The sequence below is a fragment of the Equus asinus genome, chromosome 21, assembly GCF_041296235.1.
Source record: "Equus asinus isolate D_3611 breed Donkey chromosome 21, EquAss-T2T_v2, whole genome shotgun sequence".
NCBI lineage: Eukaryota > Metazoa > Chordata > Mammalia > Perissodactyla > Equidae > Equus > Equus asinus.
In genome coordinates this window covers 44645007-44665110 of record NC_091810.1, presented here as the reverse complement: position 1 = coordinate 44665110, position 20104 = coordinate 44645007, and the positions used below count along the sequence as shown (strand labels likewise).

At 44.6% G+C, this 20104-nt stretch overlaps 1 protein-coding gene across 1 annotated transcript in view; it reads left to right on the top strand.

The window, feature by feature from the left end:
* Positions 1-20104, top strand: part of CACNA2D3 (calcium voltage-gated channel auxiliary subunit alpha2delta 3) — an 824272-nt gene that overhangs the window by 750623 nt on the left and 53545 nt on the right. The window contains exons 30-31 of the mRNA XM_044754812.2: positions 4753-4815; positions 8451-8521. Of these exons, the coding sequence (XP_044610747.1) occupies positions 4753-4815; positions 8451-8521 (134 nt within the window). The remainder of the gene's footprint in view (positions 1-4752; positions 4816-8450; positions 8522-20104) is intronic.

Here is a 20104-nt window from a genome sequence, read left to right as displayed (position 1 = left end):
GCATCAGCTTTCCTTGCTGTCCGTGACTGCCCGATTCCCATGGCCTGGTTTGAGGCCTTAACCTCATGTATCTACCTGATCTGCCTCTGTGACCCAGAATCAGACTTCTGTGAGCAATTTTGAGTCATCAAATAGTTAAAGAAAGATGTCCTTTTTTAAAAACCAACTTCTTACTTCCTCTCACTCCCTGTCTTTATCTCTGCCTTTTTCAAACAACCTCAACCCAAGATGTTTTGTCAAAGGTGGCTGTGGAGTAGGTATTTACAACTCTTGACAAAGCTTAGAGCTCCTGGGTTCTCCAAGCCCTTCTGCCTGTCCGTCCACCCTGGGGACAAGGGGATAGGCAGAGACCTTCTGAGATGTTTGGCTTAATTTGGGGCAAAAGTATCGTAGTGAGAAATAGCTGAGAAAATATCTCCTCTGTTTCCTTTTACTGGAGGGAGAGTATGGAGAAGGCAATCGAATATTATTTGTTGTTAAAAAGACGTAGAGAAAACAATTGGTCAGACTGGCATCTGGCTCATTCTGTCCTGACTATTCCATAACGCAGTACTCTGCTCATCTAACTGCAGTGGGCTTGCTCCACTCCACTGCACTTCCCAATAACCATTTAATCCAAGTGGTTGTTGTCGGCAGGTCTATTTAGGAAGTCATCATGGTGACTGAATTTACCTAACCTAATGGTATTGCCTATAATGAAAACTAAATGGCACCTTTCGGATTCAGTGACCCAGGCCTACATCAATGACACAGCATCCTTGCTTTTGACCTGTGATTTTCTCAGTGATTTGTAAATCATAGTGTTGGCAGTATCCGTTTCTCATTTAATAGAATGGCCAAGTCTTTTTATAATCAATGGAACCTTGAAATTCAAATTGACCCATCAACAGTACAGTGTGGCATCTTCTCTGCCACCAAGGTGCAGTCAGGGAATCCTAATTTAAGGGGGAAAAAAGTGAATTTAAAAAATGTTAAATGGAAGCACGGCCCAGAAAGTAAGTGCCAGTGGGTGCTCAGTATAGAGGAAACAAATTCACTTCCCCAGCCCTCACCGAGAGAGCATGTCCACTGTGCTGGAGCAAAATGAGGCACCTCTGGAGGAAGTGGAAGCTTAGGCACACAGTACTCCAAAGACTTGGCCAGTCCTCCTCCTGGTCCTCTTCCCGTCACCAACTGGTGGGGTGGAGGATAATCTGACCAAATTGAGTGGGTCGTCAAATGTGTTTTTAGACTCTAGCCTATAATGGGCTTTTTTTTCTCTTCCATAGATTGTACCTCAGCAAATGATGGGGATGTACAGAAAATCCCCCTGAGCTGTTTCTGATTAAGTCTCTTGGTTTCAGATATTAGCTTAAGAATTGTGTGCTTGGAGAGTCAAGGAACTTACAAATGGGGTCAATACCACTTGATCAAACTGCCTCAAAACAGTAGTCATTTTTGTTGTGTTTGCTTGTTTTCAGCCATAGCAATAACATCTCGGGCACATGGTGCATTGACTGGTCTGGCTGATTTTTCTGTCATTTGTTGTGTTGCCGTTGGTAACACGTGACAGATGAGATCTGTCCTTAGCTATACATATGTTGAAGGATTGCTTTTTTTCAAACAAGGAAAGGCTTCCATGAGCAGGCAACACCCCAGGGCCTTAACTATGTTCTATTGTCTTTAGGAAGGCAGAGGGGGTTGACCAGAGGAAGCTTTGGAGTCACATAGCACTGGATTCATGTCCTGCTTGCTTCACTGTGTGACCTGGGGGAAGGTAACATCTCTGGGCCTCAGTTTTCTCTGTCCAAGAAGATAATCCCAACTTGACACGTGACAACTAAGGATTGCATGAGTTGATGTCCTCCTGTAGCTGCTGTTCTTTTTCTTTCTTTTTTTTTTTTTTTGAGGAAGATTGGCCCTGAGCTAACATCTGCTGCCAATCTTCCTCTTTTTGCTGAGGAAGACTGGCCCTGAGCTAAGATCCGTGCCCATCGTCCTCTACTTTATATGTGGCACGCCTACCACAGCAAGTGGTGCCATGTCCACACCCAGGATCCTAACCGGTGAACCCTGGGCCGCTGAAGTGGAACGTGCGCACTTAACCACTGCGCCACCAGGCCGGCCCCTTCTTCTTCTTAATTATTATTATTATTATTAATTATTATTATTAGAGAGGATTGCATGTTTTATGAAAAACTTCCTTGTATGATAGTTTTTAACTGGTGTTCTCCCAAACTTGCCATCTTTCTATTTTTATGCCTTGGGTTTCCAAGTTCTGAGTTGAAACAGCCTTCTCCCCTACTCTAGAACTCTTCCCTCTGTTCCTTCCACTCTGGAAGAGAGTGGGAGCAAGGGTGGATACCTAAGAAGTGAGTCTCCTAATGGCCAGTCCCACCTGGATTCCACCCACTGCTGGCCATTATAGGGAGCACAGAGGTCCTCATTTTCAAGAAATGAGGGCAGGAAAAGAACCAAATATTTACAGCAAATAATGAAATGTTTCACTGAAGGTTTGTCTCTAAATAAAGTGGAAACTGTAAAAATATTTTTATTTAACAAATTTAGGTTATAATTGCAGTTGTAATTTAATTCTCCAAGCAAGGAAACAAATTTAGTGGGGTTTGGAAATAGGGAATAAAATGTTTCTGATAAAATTATAAAAATCACAACATAGAATCTTTCACTTTACATTTGATTTTCTCAGAATGATCACAAGGGGAGTCAAATACAGTAGTTTAATCAGTTTTCCCAGGAGTATCTGTTAGTCCTTTGCTTTTGAAATCATTCTCCTCGAAAGCATCTTTCATGGTATCTGTGGTGATTTTTTCTTTCTTTGTGTGTTACCACTGACAGATCCTAATGTGCCAATGGCTTCCTGTGTGATTGGAGCAGATCTCCAACATCACTTTGATGGACTTTTTGAAATCCTGTCTCTTTCTCAAGATTTTCAGTTGACTTTGTAATCTGTTTGCCTCATACCTGCCTTGTATTGTCCAACATCTACATCATTAGATGAACAGAGAGATATTAAGCAAATAGGTGTAATAACAAGAGTGCTAATTGGCCAGGCATGTTTGAGTAGGAGCTAATTTTATAGTTAAGGATGGAAGTGAGTTATGATGATCTTTGATTCTCTCTGCAACTGTGAGGATATGGATAGTCAATATCCAAATATTGAGGCCACTTCTCTATGAACATGTATTTATTGATTGGAGGTTGACCTCCCTTTGCTTCAGTGTCTGTATGTGCAAAATGAGGATCATGACATTCATATAAAAATGGATATGGATTTGTCTAATACGACCCAATGTAGACTGGGTTAAAACTCGTTGGAGTACTAGTGTGACCTAAAAATAACATTGCTGTCCAAAAGAACTTTCTACAGTGCTGGAAATGTCCAAAAGTATAATCACTAGCCACAGGTAGTGCAGAGCACTTGAAATGTGACTAGTGCAACCGAGGAGATGGATTTTCAATTTTATTTAATTTTAATTAACTTAAAAATTAAATTTAAATCTGCATGTAGCTGGTGCCTGCCATATTGGACAGCACAGCTCTATTAGATGGCTTCCGTAATGCTGTCTCCTAAAAACAGAGAAAGTTTGTCAAGACTCCTACCAGGGCCAATGTAGTGTCGATGCAGCCAAGAGCTTCTTCACATAGCAAGAGTGTGACCAGTGTGACCCAAATCATTCATCTGGCCCCTTTCGATAACTGAGAGAAACTGTGTTGCTCACCAAAGCAGCCAACTGTTTGATAAAAGGTGCTAGCAGGGCTTTTAATTTTCTGCTGATTCTCTACCACTGCCTCGTAATAAAGGGTAAATCTTTGGGACCAACTCGCTGCTGTACTTTTGTGCCTGACTAAGACCAACTCCGCGGACAGGTAAACGTCCCAGAAAACACCAGCCCTGCGGTGGCCTGTGGCTAGAGGGAATTTAGCTCAGGGTAAAGATATGTTACAAATTAAATGTTGCAGTCGGTATGTGAAGCTGCAATAAATAGAAACTGAGTTACATCAAGGACAGAATTAAACCTTAAGTTTAAACTCCACAGCACTGTAATTAAAACTTAGCCTGTAGCAAATCATTCACTTGAGATTAAAGTAGTGTGGGGGAAGCAGAGGTTTGGGCTTACCTTGCTTTCTACAATTTATAAGTCTGAGCTACCAAAAGCTAACAGCCCTGCCCCCAAATCCAGCTCCCAATTAAAAACACAGTTTGAAAACCTTTAGGAGGCCTGAGGGGCCCCTTTAACACAAGTCTGCCCCTTCCCCCCTGCCTAAGTCTATGAACAAATTAAAAAATATTACCTGGTCCCCTGATGGTCTTCTGAGCTGACACGGTGTTTTCATTAATACATCATTAGAGTAATGACATTGTGCTGGCGTTTTGCTTTCAAAACAGCCTGCTCTTCAGCCGCTATGAATGCAGGCTCGGGGGCCTCTGAACACTTTGTTCCTGGGAAAAATTATTCGGGTCTGTAACAACAAAAAAAAAGAAAGACAAACTGTAATTAATAATTTTTTAATGTATATTCTTTTTATCCTAATCTGGGATGTTCAAGGCCTGCTTGGTGGTTTGTTTTTATTAGTTTTGCAAAGTAAACACTGGGGTTAGCTTCACCATGGCCTTAACAACTAGAGCCAGCAAGCATTTCCAATTCCCCAAAAACAACCTAAAATAGGTTCCTCTCAGGTCGGAAGTACGTCATTTCACGTAAAAGCAGTCTGAGGATCCCAAGTTGAAACTGCGGTATTTTTATTTTCTAGACAGTGAACTGTTACCTCATAGACAATAATGGATTTATTCTGGTATCGGAAGACTACACACAGGTGAGTGAGAAATTTCTACCAAGTCTGAGTAAGGAGCTCAGACTGTGCTCGGGTCAGGGGGAGCAAATTATGGTGTGAAAGCTTTGAGACAATCATCTATATTTAAGAGGTAATAGCAGGAGATTATAAAACCTTATTTCCATCCCTCTAAGAATGTCACAGCCTACTTCTCAGCAGGCCCCAAAGAGTTTTTACCTCCCGGGGGGGGGGGCGGGCGGCGGGGGGCGGGGGGGGGGCTGGGCGGGCAGCAGAGCCCAGGGTCTGCTCTCTCCCTCATAAAATGTTCAATTGATAAAACTCTTTGCCTCAAGCATGGAGGTACCTTAAAGAGTTGGGACAATTTTAAGGAGGTTTCTTCCTTTTGATATTTTATCTTTATATATATAATTTATATATACACGCAGACACAGATATATCTATATATAGATATAGAGAGAGAGATATCTGTATATATATATGTATTCAAACATAATTATTCTATATGGCTTTCTTTCTGGTTTTTGCTTTTTAAAAATCAGTTATCTGGGTTCAAGAATTAGCTTGTGCTCTCCACACCATGGGACAAGGATCCAGAGATAGATGAAGGATGTTCTTCAGTTGATTGAGCTGTGTATAGTGTGGGAGCAGGAGGGAAAGCAATGGAAAGAAACCAAACTATGGGCTGAGCACAGAAAGCTCTACTGTATTTGGAAATCAGAATAAGAGTTAAAATCAGGGCCAGCCCCATGGCTGAGTGGTTAAGTTCCAGGGCTTGGCTTCGGCGGGCCAGGGTTTTGCTGGTTCGGATTCTGGGCACAGACATGGCACTGCTCATCAGGCCATGCTGAGGTGGTGTCCCACATAGCACAGCCTGAAGGACCTACAACTATGTACTGGGGGGCTTTGCGGAAAAGAAGAAGAAAAAATAAATAAAAGATTGGCAACAGATGTTAGCTCAGGTGCCAATCTTTAAAAAAAAAAAAATCACTAGCATTGTGATAGAGAAACAGATTTCTCCTTGAAAACTTTGTGCATTAAAACTAAAAAAAATTTTAAAATTAAAAAATTTTTAAAAATTAAAACATTATGCCTTAAAGCAAAAAAATTTTGCAATTAGAAATTATTTACCATACTAAAAAAGGTAGAATACAGACAAGTTTAGCAGTGTGGTGTAATAAAGAATATTAGAGGCAGATGGCTTCTGGCGCAAGCTGTCTTTCTTTTTTTTTTTCTTCTTCTTCCTCTCCCCAAAGCCCCCCTGGTACATAGTTGTATATTCTAGTTGTGAGTGCCTCTGGCTGTGGCATGTGGGATGCCGCCTCTGCGTGGCCTGATGAGTGGTGCCATGTCCGCGCCCACGTTCCGAACCGGTGAAACCCTGGGCCGCCGAAGCAGAGAGTGCAAACTTAACCACTCGGCCACGGGGCCGGCCCCAACAAGCTGTCTTTCTTAACTAGTTTTGGGATCTTGGGCACATCACTCAACCTGCCTGGGCCTCCTGGCTGGCTCTGTAAAAGGAGGATGGTTGACTACATATGGCTTCTTCTAACTCCAATGTTTAAGGATACTGACATTTTATATCAAAGTGCCATTTAAATCATTTAAAATTCTTTAGTAGTCAACAGTACGATAGGCCTATTAATGCCTAATAAATTAGTTAATTGTCCTTAAGTGTGGCTCCTTAGGGTCTGAGCTCAGTGGCTTGGTAATTTATAAACACTGGCTCCAGGTCACGTGTGGAATTGTGCTTCAGTTTCCCCTCTTATGCATGCGAATGTTGTAGGATTTTAAATGCGCCTTTGATGGGTGAAAAATTACACTGGTGAGGCTCAAACTGCCCACACTCCATGTCCTCAGATGCTGAACATCACTGGCCATTGGACAGTTGATGGACATTAGATAGGAAGAATGAGCCCATGAAACAAAGCCAGTCTCTTGGGATCAGGAAAGTCGTCCATAGGCCTATGGTAATATGCCCATTTGGCTGGGAGGAGAAACACCAAGACACATGCAAGAATCGGTGGAGTAAGAACCCAAATTAATCACCTGTGAGGAGGAACTCTGTCCTCCTGCTGTAACTGTTAAGGGCTGAGATAGGAGCCTGATCCTGGGGCAGGAAGGGTGTGGTGGATATCTTCCAGTGGTGAGTCCTGGACTAGCCAACAAAATGAACCAGTCTGACAAGGCCATGGCCGCTACGTGTGGGCTCTGTTCCCTGCTGTGTGTCTGGGAGGTGGAGGCCGGCAGCATTACCCAGGGAACCTGCTGGCCTGCTTTGCCTGGGCTTGTTTGAGTCTGTCTGGTTTCCTGCACCCCAATTAGGATAATTCTTCTTCATCTAACAACCAATTCCCTTGACACTGACATATTAACACACACGAAATACAAATGTCCTTCTTGCTCCTTGCGGCAGCACGCACCCACGGAGTTTGCCCAGCGTCCCAAGTGTCCCTGGGGTGGAAAGGCAGTGCTCATCATTATCAGTGAAATGTTGTTTCCTTCCTCTTTCTCCACTCTTTCTTGATTTTTTGGCAATATATGTGTTTCTGTCTGAAAACCACCTGGAGCATGCTTGAGGTCACTTGGTTGTAATGAAATCAGGATTTAGTTAATACAAAGCCTATGGAATTTATGTGATTTGGGCTCTGAGTGTAATGCCCTCCACCCACCCACACAGAAATTATAAATCTTCAGAGCACCCACAGTTGAGATGGGGGTTCTCTACTGGTCTACACTGGCTCGTTCCAGGGTGTTGGCAGTGGAAGGCTATTGCCCTGAGTTCTCTTCTGCTGTACTGCATACACCCTCCCCCATGGGACACTGATGATGGTGGCCCCAGGAGTCTGGAGGGATGCAAGAGGATGTTAATCCTTCATTCCACCATTCAGAGTTTGCAAGTCTCATCCAACACTAAGAACCAGACTTGCAAAAGCATCAGCTTGGTGGTAGGGAAGGATACTAGGCCTCAAATGCCCTGAACACAACCCCAGAGTAGGGGTATGCCATTAGAAGTTTGATTGGCCATGCTGTCTCCTCAAGCGGCTGGGTGGCCTTATTTTTTGTCAACACATTAACTGCCTATGGACAAAATGAGGGTGTTCCTCAGAAAGTGATTTTGAGAAAGGACGGATTCTCAACTGTAGGAAATTTATAGGGCTGATGAAGAGGACTGCTCTATTTCGCTAAACAGGTCAACCAGGAATTATAAACAATTCTTTTTATTACTGCTTAGGACGCCCTTTCACAGCCTGTTTCTGTGTGTATGAAGTAGTATTTTAATCACAAGGGATTGCATGGAGATTAATGCCACTTCATTCAGGGGTAGTGGAGGATGTGTGTGTGTGTGTGTGTGTGTGCACATGTGCATGTGTGTTCTAATTCCAGCACTCAGCATGTGCTATGCAATGCCACCGCCCCTTCGCCCCTGCCGCGTGTTGTAGAACATTCACATCTGCTTCCCAGTTTGCTCTGTAATCCCCTAACTTCTTGTGACTAGGAAGACCTTTTCCACTTTTATGTAACAGTAGTCCTGAAAACCTGCCTTTTGCTCCTGTCAGCTCCAGGACGCAGACTGTGTCCGTTTTGATTTCTGCTCTGGTGTTTGAGCACATTATTTATCTACACTTCCTCATGGGGTCTTCTTTTCTTCCCTGCAGACTGGAGACTTTTTTGGTGAGGTCGAGGGAGCTGTGATGAACAAATTGTTAACAATGGGCTCCTTTAAAAGGTAAGGATTTTATGGTCCCCTGTGCCCCCCGAAAAAGTTTGCCTAAATAAAATAAAACAAACCAAGGTCAAATAAAGCAAGCCCAGACTTGACCCCATGGCTGGTTTGTACTTGTGTTCATGCTCCAGAAGATCTCGCTGAAATTCGATGCCTCTTGCCTGAGTGTTAAGAGTCTTAGAAACTCAGCTCACAATGGGTTTCCTGTTCACCCAGCATAGAGTTTATTGGAGGCCGATATTGAAGTCGGGGCCTGCACTGGGACATGATTATATCAGTCTCAAGCAAGCGATTGTGAGGAAGTAGAGACATTTTCATGGTCAGAAAGGAGGAGTGTATTTTGTCTCACATTGACAAACTGGGGAAACTTGCTAGAAATCTGGAACTCAGGGATGGAAAGTGATGTTTAGAGACTTGTTGATACAGTTTTAGAAAATCAGGTGAAAAATCTCAAAACCTGCTCCCCGATGGAGGTAAGTTTAAATCTGCTGCTAGAAGAAAACCCTGATGATGCCATATCCCTCTGGTGGCAGGTACTACTCGCCTGAGTCCTGAGATCTCTCATTGACCCGAAGTGGAGCTTGTGTAGGACAGCTTCCCGTAGGCCCATGTCCCTCACGAGCAGACCGGCTGTGCTCTTAGAAACACCAAAGCCTATGGGAAAAGCCATCACCCCAGGAGATCAGGATGCCGGTAATGACTCCCCAGGGAGTCAACCTGTTTCCTGTCTCATGGCCTCCCAGGAAGAATGGTGGCCTTTGAAGTGGTGCTTTAATGGGCATATTTGATGCTATTAAATATATAATAGCAGGAAACACAAGGATGGACTTCAGCTGGCCTGTGAGAACCATTGCACATTGGCTGCCAGTGGGAAGGCAGTCCCCCACTTTACTACTCCCCCGCAGCTGAATGGCCAGGAAGTGTTAGCTCAGGAAATCAGACTTTTAAGCCATTCAACAAGACCAACTGAGTGCTGTGCTGAAAGCAGGGAATTCAAAAATGATGACCCAATTTTTGAGATTCCATAGCTTGTTTGTGCCAGAAGGAGAAAAAAAAGAAATGATATAAAAAGTTGGCCTAACTCCAGCTCTTCTGCAGTCTCTGACACGCTTGCTTGCTCTCAGGCCTGTTTGTAGCGGTGTTCACTCCTGCTCGATTCCCTCTAAAATTCAAGCACAGCACAATTCCTTTTTGCCGGGAATCGTGTGCACATGCTTGGAAACTCTGCTCGGAGCCGGGCTTGGGTTGCCTTGGAGTTTTCCATGACTTCTTCAAGCTTCCCAGGGAAGCTTCTGGATTCTGTGCCATGCAGGGTACCACTGGTTTTTTGTATCTTTATGTGGATGTGTACATTTGTATCCTGTTAGCTTGTTTTCAACTTGGGGGTGGGTGGAGACAAAAGATGAAGAATAATCACACACGTGTTTCTCATTTAAAAGCATATTTTTCAACTTCTTTACCAAAATCACTTTTTTTTGCCTTTTCCCTATTGGATATTCCTTTCACACAGTTTGGTGGGAGAAAGAGAAAGGTTGTAGTGGAATTTTAAATTCTTAGTCTTCTCCTTAATGTAAGTGAAGTATGGTTGGCATGAATCTAGAACCTTCTTTTACTGCAAGAGTAGCTAACATATTTGAGGAAAGGGAAGGGCCGGAGATTTCACTCAATTTTAACAGCAACTGCTGTCATCCAGGAGTTAGTTAACAAACTTCTTGGGCCTCTTTGAATGGCCCCCTCACTGGGCCCAGGAGAGCAATCAGAGTTTGGTTTTTGGAATCAGATGGGTTGTGTTCAAATCCAGGCTCCGATGTTTACTGGCTGCGTGACTTTGAATAAGTCAAGTTACCTCTCCAAGCTTTGGTTCCTTATGTGGAAAATGAAGATGATAATAATAATTACTTCCAAGGGTTGCTGTCAGAGTTAATGAGATAATAACAAGCATGGGGTTCTTACACAGTGCCTGGCATATATTAAGGGCTCGATAATTGCTAGCTGTGCTGTGAGTTTTGTTTTTGTGGATCTTTGCTCCATCTTGGCTTTGCTTTCTGCCTGGCACCAGGTAATGCTTCTTCTACATTCACACATCTCACCGCAGGCTTCCCACGACACCTGGCGACGGGGACTCCACTGTTAGGGTACTGCAGCCCTCCTTGAAACCAGACATTCACACCCTTGCCCTTTCCTGCATGCCATGCTTACTCAGCGTGAAGCTGACGGTCCTTTCCTTCAGAGAAAATCTGGTTTTCAGAAGCACTGAAAATAGTTAACAGTGCTCCAGATGGGAGTTATGCACCATGTTAAACGGTACCCTAACCCCAAACATAGGATACATGGAGGTCGAGTTGCTTTGGTGATATGATTGAGCCCAGGTAAATAAAGTTCAGGATGCTCTCATGTCAGCATCTTGGACAGTGTCGGCTGGCACTATGTTTCTTGATTTGATCTGCTTATACCCAGTCCTAAAGAAATGAGTTTCATACACACGAGCCCTACAAACCATCTTTTCCTGAAAGACAGAGCTCAAAGAGACGAACACTGTCTCCCTTTGTCAACCTCCCTTTTGTCCCTCTCTCCTTGTCCATATTTGCTGTCTCTTTTTCTAAAATAAGACGATGGTTGTGTACATGACCATAGACTCTTTTCTTGGTTGTTTGACCACTTACCTGGTGACCTGATGGCCATTCTACTTAGCAAGGCCATCAGAGGGAAAGAACATCCACTTTTGCATCTGCACTGCCTTGTGGAAGGGAAGCCAGTGATTCGTGGGAACAAATTACCAACTTGAGAGAAGTCTGAGGAAGTTCTGCAGCAGTGTGTGCAAACAATCGAACGGGCAAAATGGTCACTCTTGGTCATGTTAGCTGAGTCTTCGACTTGACTCTGTCTACCCATCTTACATATGACATAATATCCAGGTGCCAGATAACATACCAACAGCTTCAGCAGTGTGAAAATGACCACAATGGCTACCTTCCCTAAGCACCTATCAAGTACCGGGCCAGGGTTGCACCTGACAGATCTTATCTCTTACGGCCCTTTCCAGAAACTGTGAGACAGGTATAAACAGGACCAGCTGCACAATTTGCAGGGCCCAGTACAAAATGAATACATGGGGCCCCTTGTTCAAAAAGTATTAAGAATTTCAAGACAGTGACAGCAGAGCATTAAACCAAGCTTGGGGTGCTTGGGTTCTGTGTAGTGTTCTAGGCAATTACACAGGCCACATGCCCATGAAGCCAGGAGTGTGGGTATAAATATATCCATTTTATAGATGGAAATAATGAGGCTTGGAAAGGTCATGAACTTGATCTAAGTCTCTGAGTAACAGAGCTGGATTCACACATCCTTCAATGTGAGCAAAGAGAATTTTCTAGCTTCTGCCCTTTACCTGGTTCTACATATAGCATTGCATAGTGCCTGGAGCTTCCTTCAGTTTTGTTTGAGAAGTGAAAGATAGCTGAGGAAGATGTTGGCTCAGCAGTGTCTTATCTGGACAGGCAGCACTTTCAGGATGGGAGGCAGCTACATGATTTCTTTTAGCTGAAGTTGATAAATTGCTAAACCAAGCCATGTTCCCAGGCTTCATGTGTTTTCTCATAAAATACCATATGCCTAACCCTGGTGGTCTAGTGCTTAAAACTCCGTGCCCTCACTGCCATGGCCCAGGTTTGTTTCCCAGCCAGGGAACCACACCACCCATCTGTCAGTTGTCATTCTGTGGCAGCTGCGTGTTGCTGTAATGCTGAAAGCTATGCCACCAGTATTTGAAATACCGGCAGGGTGACCCATGGTAGACAGGTTTCAGCAGAGCTTCTAGACTAAGGCAGACTAGGAAGAAGGACCTGGCCACCCACTTCCGAAAAAATTGGCCATGTAAACCCTACAAACAGCAGTGGAGCATGGTCTGATAGAGCGCCGGAAGATGAGAGGATGCTGCAAAGAGACTGAGGCGGGTTCTGCTCTGCTGTACGCGGGGTCGCTAGGAGGCAGAATTGACTCAGTGGCACTAACGATAGCAACAACCATATGCCTGGTCACCTTTTTGTGTTTCAAACAGGGAACTTCAAATACTTCTTCACTCTCATTATGGAAAATACTAGTTTGGAAGCCTCGTGTTGTCATCCTAGACCCATTACCACATCTTCGTTTCTCTCCCTTTCTCCAAGTTGGCTTTTAAACTCAAGGTTACTTCATGGTCCAAGATATCTCCTGAGCTCCAGCTGTCACATCTGTAATCCAGGCTGACAGAAGGAGGATTCTGGGAGGTCCTGAAGACTAAGTAAAATTTCTTTATTGAAACTTCTTTATTAAAGTATTTACTCCCCTAAAACACTTCTACTCCTCTATAACACTGCTGCTTAATCACATGGCCTCACCTTGCTACAAAGGAACCTGGGAAAGGTGCATGTCGAAAAGTCAGGGTTCTGCTTGACAGAAGAGGAGAATGAAGTTGGGATACTTTGACGGTCTCTGCTACATCCAGCATGCCCCAGTTTGTTTGAGACCATACAAGTCCTCTAAATGTTGAATCCGGCTTCCCGTGATATCCACTTTGAAAATCTTCCAGAGATGAGACTGTGTTCACCACTCCTACTTCCCCCGTACCCCACGTGTCCAGAGCAGTCCTGAAAACAAACGGTCATAGCCACCATCTAGCTCATCTGTCCACAACGCCTGACCGCAGGCAATGAAAGCAGGAGGACTCAATAACACAGACTTCGTTTGACTGATAATAATAATGACACCAGCAACCCCAACACTCCTAGGTCCTAATGTCCTGAGCCTCAGTTACATGCCCTGTGCTGTGCTAAGAGCAGCATACGCATTATCATAGTGCAATGGCTGTGAAATGTAGACATGGCTTCATGAACTTGGCAGAGCCCAAGGAAGCTCCCCCAGCATCCAAGCTTCTTGCCTCAAATGGATTTTGCATTAACTCATTCTCCAAGCACAATTCAGCTGTTTCCTTCTATTTCTTGCTCAAACAAAGAGGCAAAAGAAATTTAATATTTTCTATGTGGAATTAATCATGATTGCATTTTCTCCTTCAGTTTAACAAGTAAAGCTAATTTTCATGGAAGGGCCAAGTGAATGGGCCGACCAGCCGCCAGCTAGGAGCGCTTACTGGGTGCCCATGTATGTTATCTTTGGCCTCAGGATTGAAGCAGATGTGGCTGGGAGAGCAATATTCTGCTAGGAGTGGGGACATGGGCGATTCTGATGCTGGAAGCTTCTTAGGCTCTCCAGGACTACATTGTTTCAGAGGACTCTCTCTTCTTGGCTTCTGGGCACTCACTTGTTTATCACATCACTGCTGCCCTCCAGGATGACTGGAAATTCTGTTAATCCTTGAGATTTGCAGATGGCGCCCCTCTAGTTGGTGAGGGAAGAAAGCCTCATGTATTACTCTGCTCAGGCTGCCGTAACACAATACCCAGACTGAGTGGCGTAAGCAGACATTTATTTTCTCACAGCTCTGGATGCTGGAAGTCCAAGATCAAGGTATTTGGCAGGTTTGGTTTCTCCTGTGGCCTCTCTCCTGGACTTGCAGATGGTTGCCTTCTTGCTGTAGCCTCATATGACCTCTCCGGCAGGCTTGTGCATCCCTGGCATCTCTTTTTGTGTCCAGATTTTCTCTTCTTATCATGACTTCAGTCATATTGGATTATAGCCCACCCTAAGGGCCTCATTTTAATTTAATCGCCTCTTTAAAGGCCCTATCTCCAAATACAGTCACATTCGGAGGTACCGGGTGTTAGAACTTCAGCATATGAATTTTGAGGGACACGATTCAGCCCCTAACACGCCCCTAAGTATGTCCAATCTGGTACTGGGCCCTGGGAGGATATGCTGGCTTGTGAGTCCCAGGCCCTGCCTACAAGGCACTTACAGTCAAGTTGAGAGGGGAAGAAACAAACACACAATGATTACTGGTAGAGTGCATCACATTCTAAAATTCATGGCTCTCAACCCTGGCTGCATATTAGAATTGTTTGGGGAGCTTAAAACAATAACTGATACCAGCTCCCCAACCCTGACCAATGAAATCCCGGTCATCAGCATATTTATAAATTTTTTTAAGTTCCCCAGGTGATTCTAAAGGGCGGGCGGTGTTGAGAACCACTGCTTTAACCAAATGCCAACTTGTATGCTCACAAGTGACCTTAGGAATTGAGAATAAAATTTACATCCCATTTTCCAGATTCTTCTGGTGAGACCCATCCCCGTGAAACCTTGATGGAGCAGGATGTCCCATGGGAATCCTTGCTTGGGAAACAGTTTGAATACACAGCTTTAAAGAACAGGAGACCTACACTGAAATCCCAGCCTCTCCGCTTAGTAGCACTGTAATAACCTTGGAGCAGTGACTTTGCCTTCTGAGCCTTACTTTCCTCTCCTATAAAACGTAACCATGCCCCTGACATGGGAGATAATGCCTACATGGCTGGGAGAAAGTAATTGATAATTTGTTATTGTTACTGCTTTTATTACCTGAGTGAGATGCTGATGTGATCAGTATCTGCAACTTTGTTTCTTTTTATATCATCAGCACCTGTCAATGAAAAGCATCTGGTGTGGACAGACCCTCTGCCTACTCTACAGAATGAGTGAGACTCTTTCTCGTGGCTCTCTTCCCAGGGTTCTGCACTGGACCCTGAGTGGCCGCAATACCCTGTGTGCTGGGCTCCTGGCTGGTGCAGCCACATGGCAGTTGTTCTCTGCCAGTGATGGGTGCTCATTAACTAGATTTATGTTAGTGATTTCGTCAGAGGTTGGTTCAAAGGCAGCAGGGCCAGAGTCGTGTCAGCTCGCCACCTGTGCTGGGTTAGATGTGTCATGCTAATCTTAAAGAACAGTGCAATCTCTGGAAGAAGCTGCTGTGGGATAAGAGGGTGACCCATGCAAAAAGGAGAGAAGAGAGAACACCTTTTGGATCTTCTGTTAGCACTCTGATCAACAGACTGAGCTTTCCACTCTCCTGGCTTTCCCAGATGTAAGAACAAGTAAGCCTTCCCAAGGCAACAATCCTTAGGCAAGAATTTCCTATGTTCCTGCTCCGTGCCCTATCTCTTGCAAGTTGAAAGCTGTCCCAGAGAACACATTTTGTAGCTCAACAAAGAACACATATTTTCACATGCTACGCTAGTGAGTCACTTTGCTTCTCGTACTTTTAGATTCAAAATTGCTTAAATGCGTCCCACGGTGGGTCTCTATGTCAAATGGCAGCCTGTCATGTTTTTAGGGCTGTATTTGCAAGCTCTAAACTGTTTCCAGATTGGTTTTCAGACAGATTGGTAAGCCAAAGTGAGCTAATCAATGAGTCCCTGCAGGTAAAGTATGTGGCCTTATGGGCACATAGTAGGTGTTTAATAAATGCTGGTCGCTGAAGTTACCAACAAGCCTGAATTAGATGAACTCATGCCTTTGAAATTCAACTTTCTAATTCTTGGAAGAAATCTTTTTCTTGGTCATGATTTTTGTCTAGTTGAAAAAGAGCAGAATCAGCAAAATGGCTTTAAATAAGTGCGAATATCACGGCCTATCATCCAAGGCTCTGCAGGGGCACATGGACTTGTCCAGGCTTTGAGTATCTTATTCAGAGACCAAATCTGCCTTCTGTCAAAGTTGCAGGGAGACCCGTCTGTGGAGCACAGAGATGCTAATGATAAGGTGTCGGCTGCAGCCCACAGTTGAGGGGCCTGGTGGTGATGTCATGGGGAATAAGGCATGGCATCTGTAGTAAGAATAAACTCCCGCTGCTGAGGGCAGCAGCACAGCACCAGTCTTGGGCTGGGCACGATGCTCAGGGTTTATTTTAGAGCCGAATGAAAGCAGGCAATTATCGTGTTCTTTAACTATAATCAGCCGAACAGGATACAGGTAGCCACAAAATGGAGTTATTTAAAACAGTAACAAAATCACTTCAAAAAGGGTAATAATCTGGAAGTCTCTCTTTCTGCAACATCTAGTTAAAGCTGTCTAAGCGTGGAGAAGACGAGGAAGGCTTGTTTTGTAACCTTCTCGATGGCAATGGGATCAGAAAAGCTTCCCTGTGAAAGGAGAGGCAGGAACCCTGGCCTAGAGGCCACCCCAGAGCAGTTGAGCTTGGCCCCAACACATCTAGAGCCTTTGAAAATGATCCCGGGAGAATCCTCGGCCTCCTGCCATCTGTCTGTCAGGGCGGTTACCAGGGCAAGGGGCTCTCACTAGCCCAGCCTGCTGGTCCAGCCTGGCCCCGTGACCCCACAACAAGCCCCTCAGCATGGGTTGAAAGTTGATTCTAGACATTGGTAATGAGCCCTTGTCTTGGGCAGCATTTCCTGTGATATTCCAGTAAGACTCCAGGATGGGGCACAGGGGTGAATTCTAAGCAATTCCTGGAATCTATCAGAGCCTGCTCCTGAGCAGGCAGAGTGAGGTGGATTCAGCTTGGTCTCGTCTAATTCTGGCTCTGCCACTTGATAGGTGTGTGAGTTTGACCACATTATTTAGGCTGGCTGAGACTTGGTTTGGCCCTCTGTAAAATGGGGATGATTAGAATCTATCTTTTAGGGGCCGGCCCAGTGGCACGTCGGTTAAGTTCACATGTTCCGCTTCAGCGGCCTGGGGTGCGTCGGTTTGGATCCTGGGTACGGACATGGCACCGCTCATCAAGCCATGCTGTGGCAGGTGTCCCACATATAAAGTAGAGGAAGATGGGCACAGATGTTAGCTCAGGGCCAGTCTTCCTCAGCAAAAGGAGGAGGATTGACAGATGTTAGTTCAGGGCTGATCTTAAAAAAAAAAAATCTATCTTGTAGGGCATTCTTAGAAAAGTACCTTGCTCATGCTTGCTAAATAAAGTTCATAGACTTCAGCTGTTGTTACCATGGTCCTCAGCTGCGAATCCCATGAGCAGAAGTTTCTGCATCATCTCTTGATAGCCCAGCACGGCTTCTGAAGGTGTCTTGTTCTCTAGTAACAAGTGTGAATTTTACGCTGCATCGTATGTGCCAATGAGCTAAGAAAACCAGGAGGCCTGTCTGTCCAGCCAGCTGGGTAAAGCCTGAGTCAATTCCCATTGCATTAAACACCTCCCTCATTAATTAATAATGGCAATGAAAATCAGACTAATAAATTATAACAGCAGCTGCAGCCCTGCCTTCTGTTGAATGCTTCCTCTGTACCAGGAACTGTGCCAAATGCAATACATATATAACCTCATTTAATCCTCATGACCACCCTATACGGTAGCCATTATTCTCACCATTTTACAGATGAGGAAACTGAGGCACCAGGAGGGTAAAAAAAACCCAACATTGTGATAACTGAATAAGTTAGGATTTGAGCTCAAGTGTCACTGACTTCAAAGCTGGCGTTTTAACCATTAGGTCAAACTGCCAGTCACTTGGACCTTTGGGAATAATGTAGCTTTAAGAACCCACAATCCAACACAGAACAAAATTAGGCCTTCTGTTGTGAGGATCATAACAAGGCTAGCTCACTACATAGTATATTTTCGTATCCTTCCACAAGCCTGATTATTTAAATCTTAGACCATCTCTGCGAGTTACTTTATAAGTGAGAAAATGAAGCCTCAGAAGACGGTAAGCAACTGCTCAAGATTATACCCTGGGTAACTGGCAGAGCCAACCTGGAAAACCAAGGCCATCCTGCATCCATGTATACAAGGCTCCAAACACATGCGCGTTCCTCTCACTCTGTTCCCGCCCAAGTTCCAACTGTGGAGACAGAGTTGGGCAATAGGAAAAGGGTGAAACAGATGATAATTCTTGCCAAATCCTAGAAAGCCCTTCCAGGGGCACTTGCAGAAATCCCCAGGATGAGGACGCAGACTGTGGCATGGTGGGCCAGTGAGGGACCAATTAGAGTTGTCCACGTGGTCTGCAGTTGCTTCACGGCTGGGTTAGTGTCAGGGCTGTGTCGATGGTGAGCATTTCTGTGTGCAGTTTGTTCAGGGACTTTCCTGAGCCAGATGCTTGGCTGGTTCATGGGCTTCCCTTCTGTCTCAGTAAGCACACACTCTGTTTGAATCTGCTGTAGGGAAAAAAAGCCGGAGGACAGGGAACAAGACTAGAAGAAATGTTCTAATGAGGAAGAGGCTTTGGGAACTTGCTAGGAAATTGTGTGACCACTAGTGTCCTCTTAGGCTTTGCTGCCCAAGGATGCCTATGTGGAGGTAGTAAGGAGCTGGTTTCCGTCTCGATTTGGTCAAATGTGGGCAGTTTTCTACTTGGTACCCATTGGTGGCTCTTTGTTTAATCCATGTGTGTGATGCCTCTAACTTATTGTCTAGAGGAGGAGGAGGCCTTCACATCACATCTTGCAGTTGACTTCTTCAGTCTCAGCTGTGTCATCATCTACTCAAAATTCATGCAATCAGGCAGTCATTCATGCATTCAACCTTTTAAAACTGAATACTTACGTGCTGGGTGCTGTGCTAGGTGTTAGTGGTAGGTGTGAAACAGATCCAACAGCAGTCCTGCTGCCTGTTACTTTTATTTAGGTTCAATCTCAGCACAGCATTAAATATGCTCCATATTAAGCACTGTATCATTCTAAAAAGGGATTTCTGTGGAAAGAATTCTCTCCAGTCATTTAGAAGTTCATGTATTGCAGTGTTAACATATCACTTGGCAGCTGTTTTGTAACTCAGGCTGGACTTAAGTCTCTCTCCTTTGGGGTGCCAGGAATAGTGGGAAGAGGAGCTAGAGGGAAGGAAGGAATGTGTGTCTCCTTTGGGATAAGATGTTCGTGCCAGAGGTCGGCCCCGTGGCCAAGTGGTTAAGTTGGTGTGCTCCGCTTCAGTGGCCCAGGGTTTCACCAGTTTGGATCCTGGGCACCGACAAGGCACTGCTCATCACGTCACCTTGAGGGAGCATCCCACATGCTACAACTAGAAGGACCCACAACTAAAGTATACAACTGTGTACCAGGGGGTGCTTTGGGGAGAAGAAGAAGAAGAAAAAAAAAGATTGGCAACAGATCTTAGCACAGGTGCCAATCTTTATTTAAAAAAAAAAGATGTTCGCTCCATCTAAAAGTTGTTAACTTAGTACCAGAAAGTGTCATTCTCCTTTACTTTGTAAAGTCCGTGATGGGAAATTAAAATATCTGGAACAATTATAAAGTAAAACATCTTTGCAACTGAGTGAAGGTCATAACTGGAACAAGAGCTATACTTTTATCAGCAATGGAGAAAAAAATGTCCATTTTCTTGTTTTGCAAACTGTGCTGGTTTCAAAAGGAAGAATATATTCACTTTTATGGTTGTAGGAGTCAGGCGAGGGGCTTATGACCAGGGAGCCAGCTGGTTTCCAACAAATTGTCAAAGTGCTGGTCTTATCTTAGTCCAGGCCTGTTTCTCAGTGCTTGAGGGAGACAAAGGATCCTGTTGTTTCTTACCCAAAGTGGCCCTTCCCAGCTCTCCTTGACCTTGGAGACCTGGCCCAAGTGGATTCCATCCAGAGCCCAGAATCGGGTTCAGAACAGCATATTCCCTTTGGAGTATCCTGGTCCATACAAATCACCCCTGTTCAAACCAAAAATGACTGTTTTGTCAAGTTGGGGGGCTTTTCCTCCTCC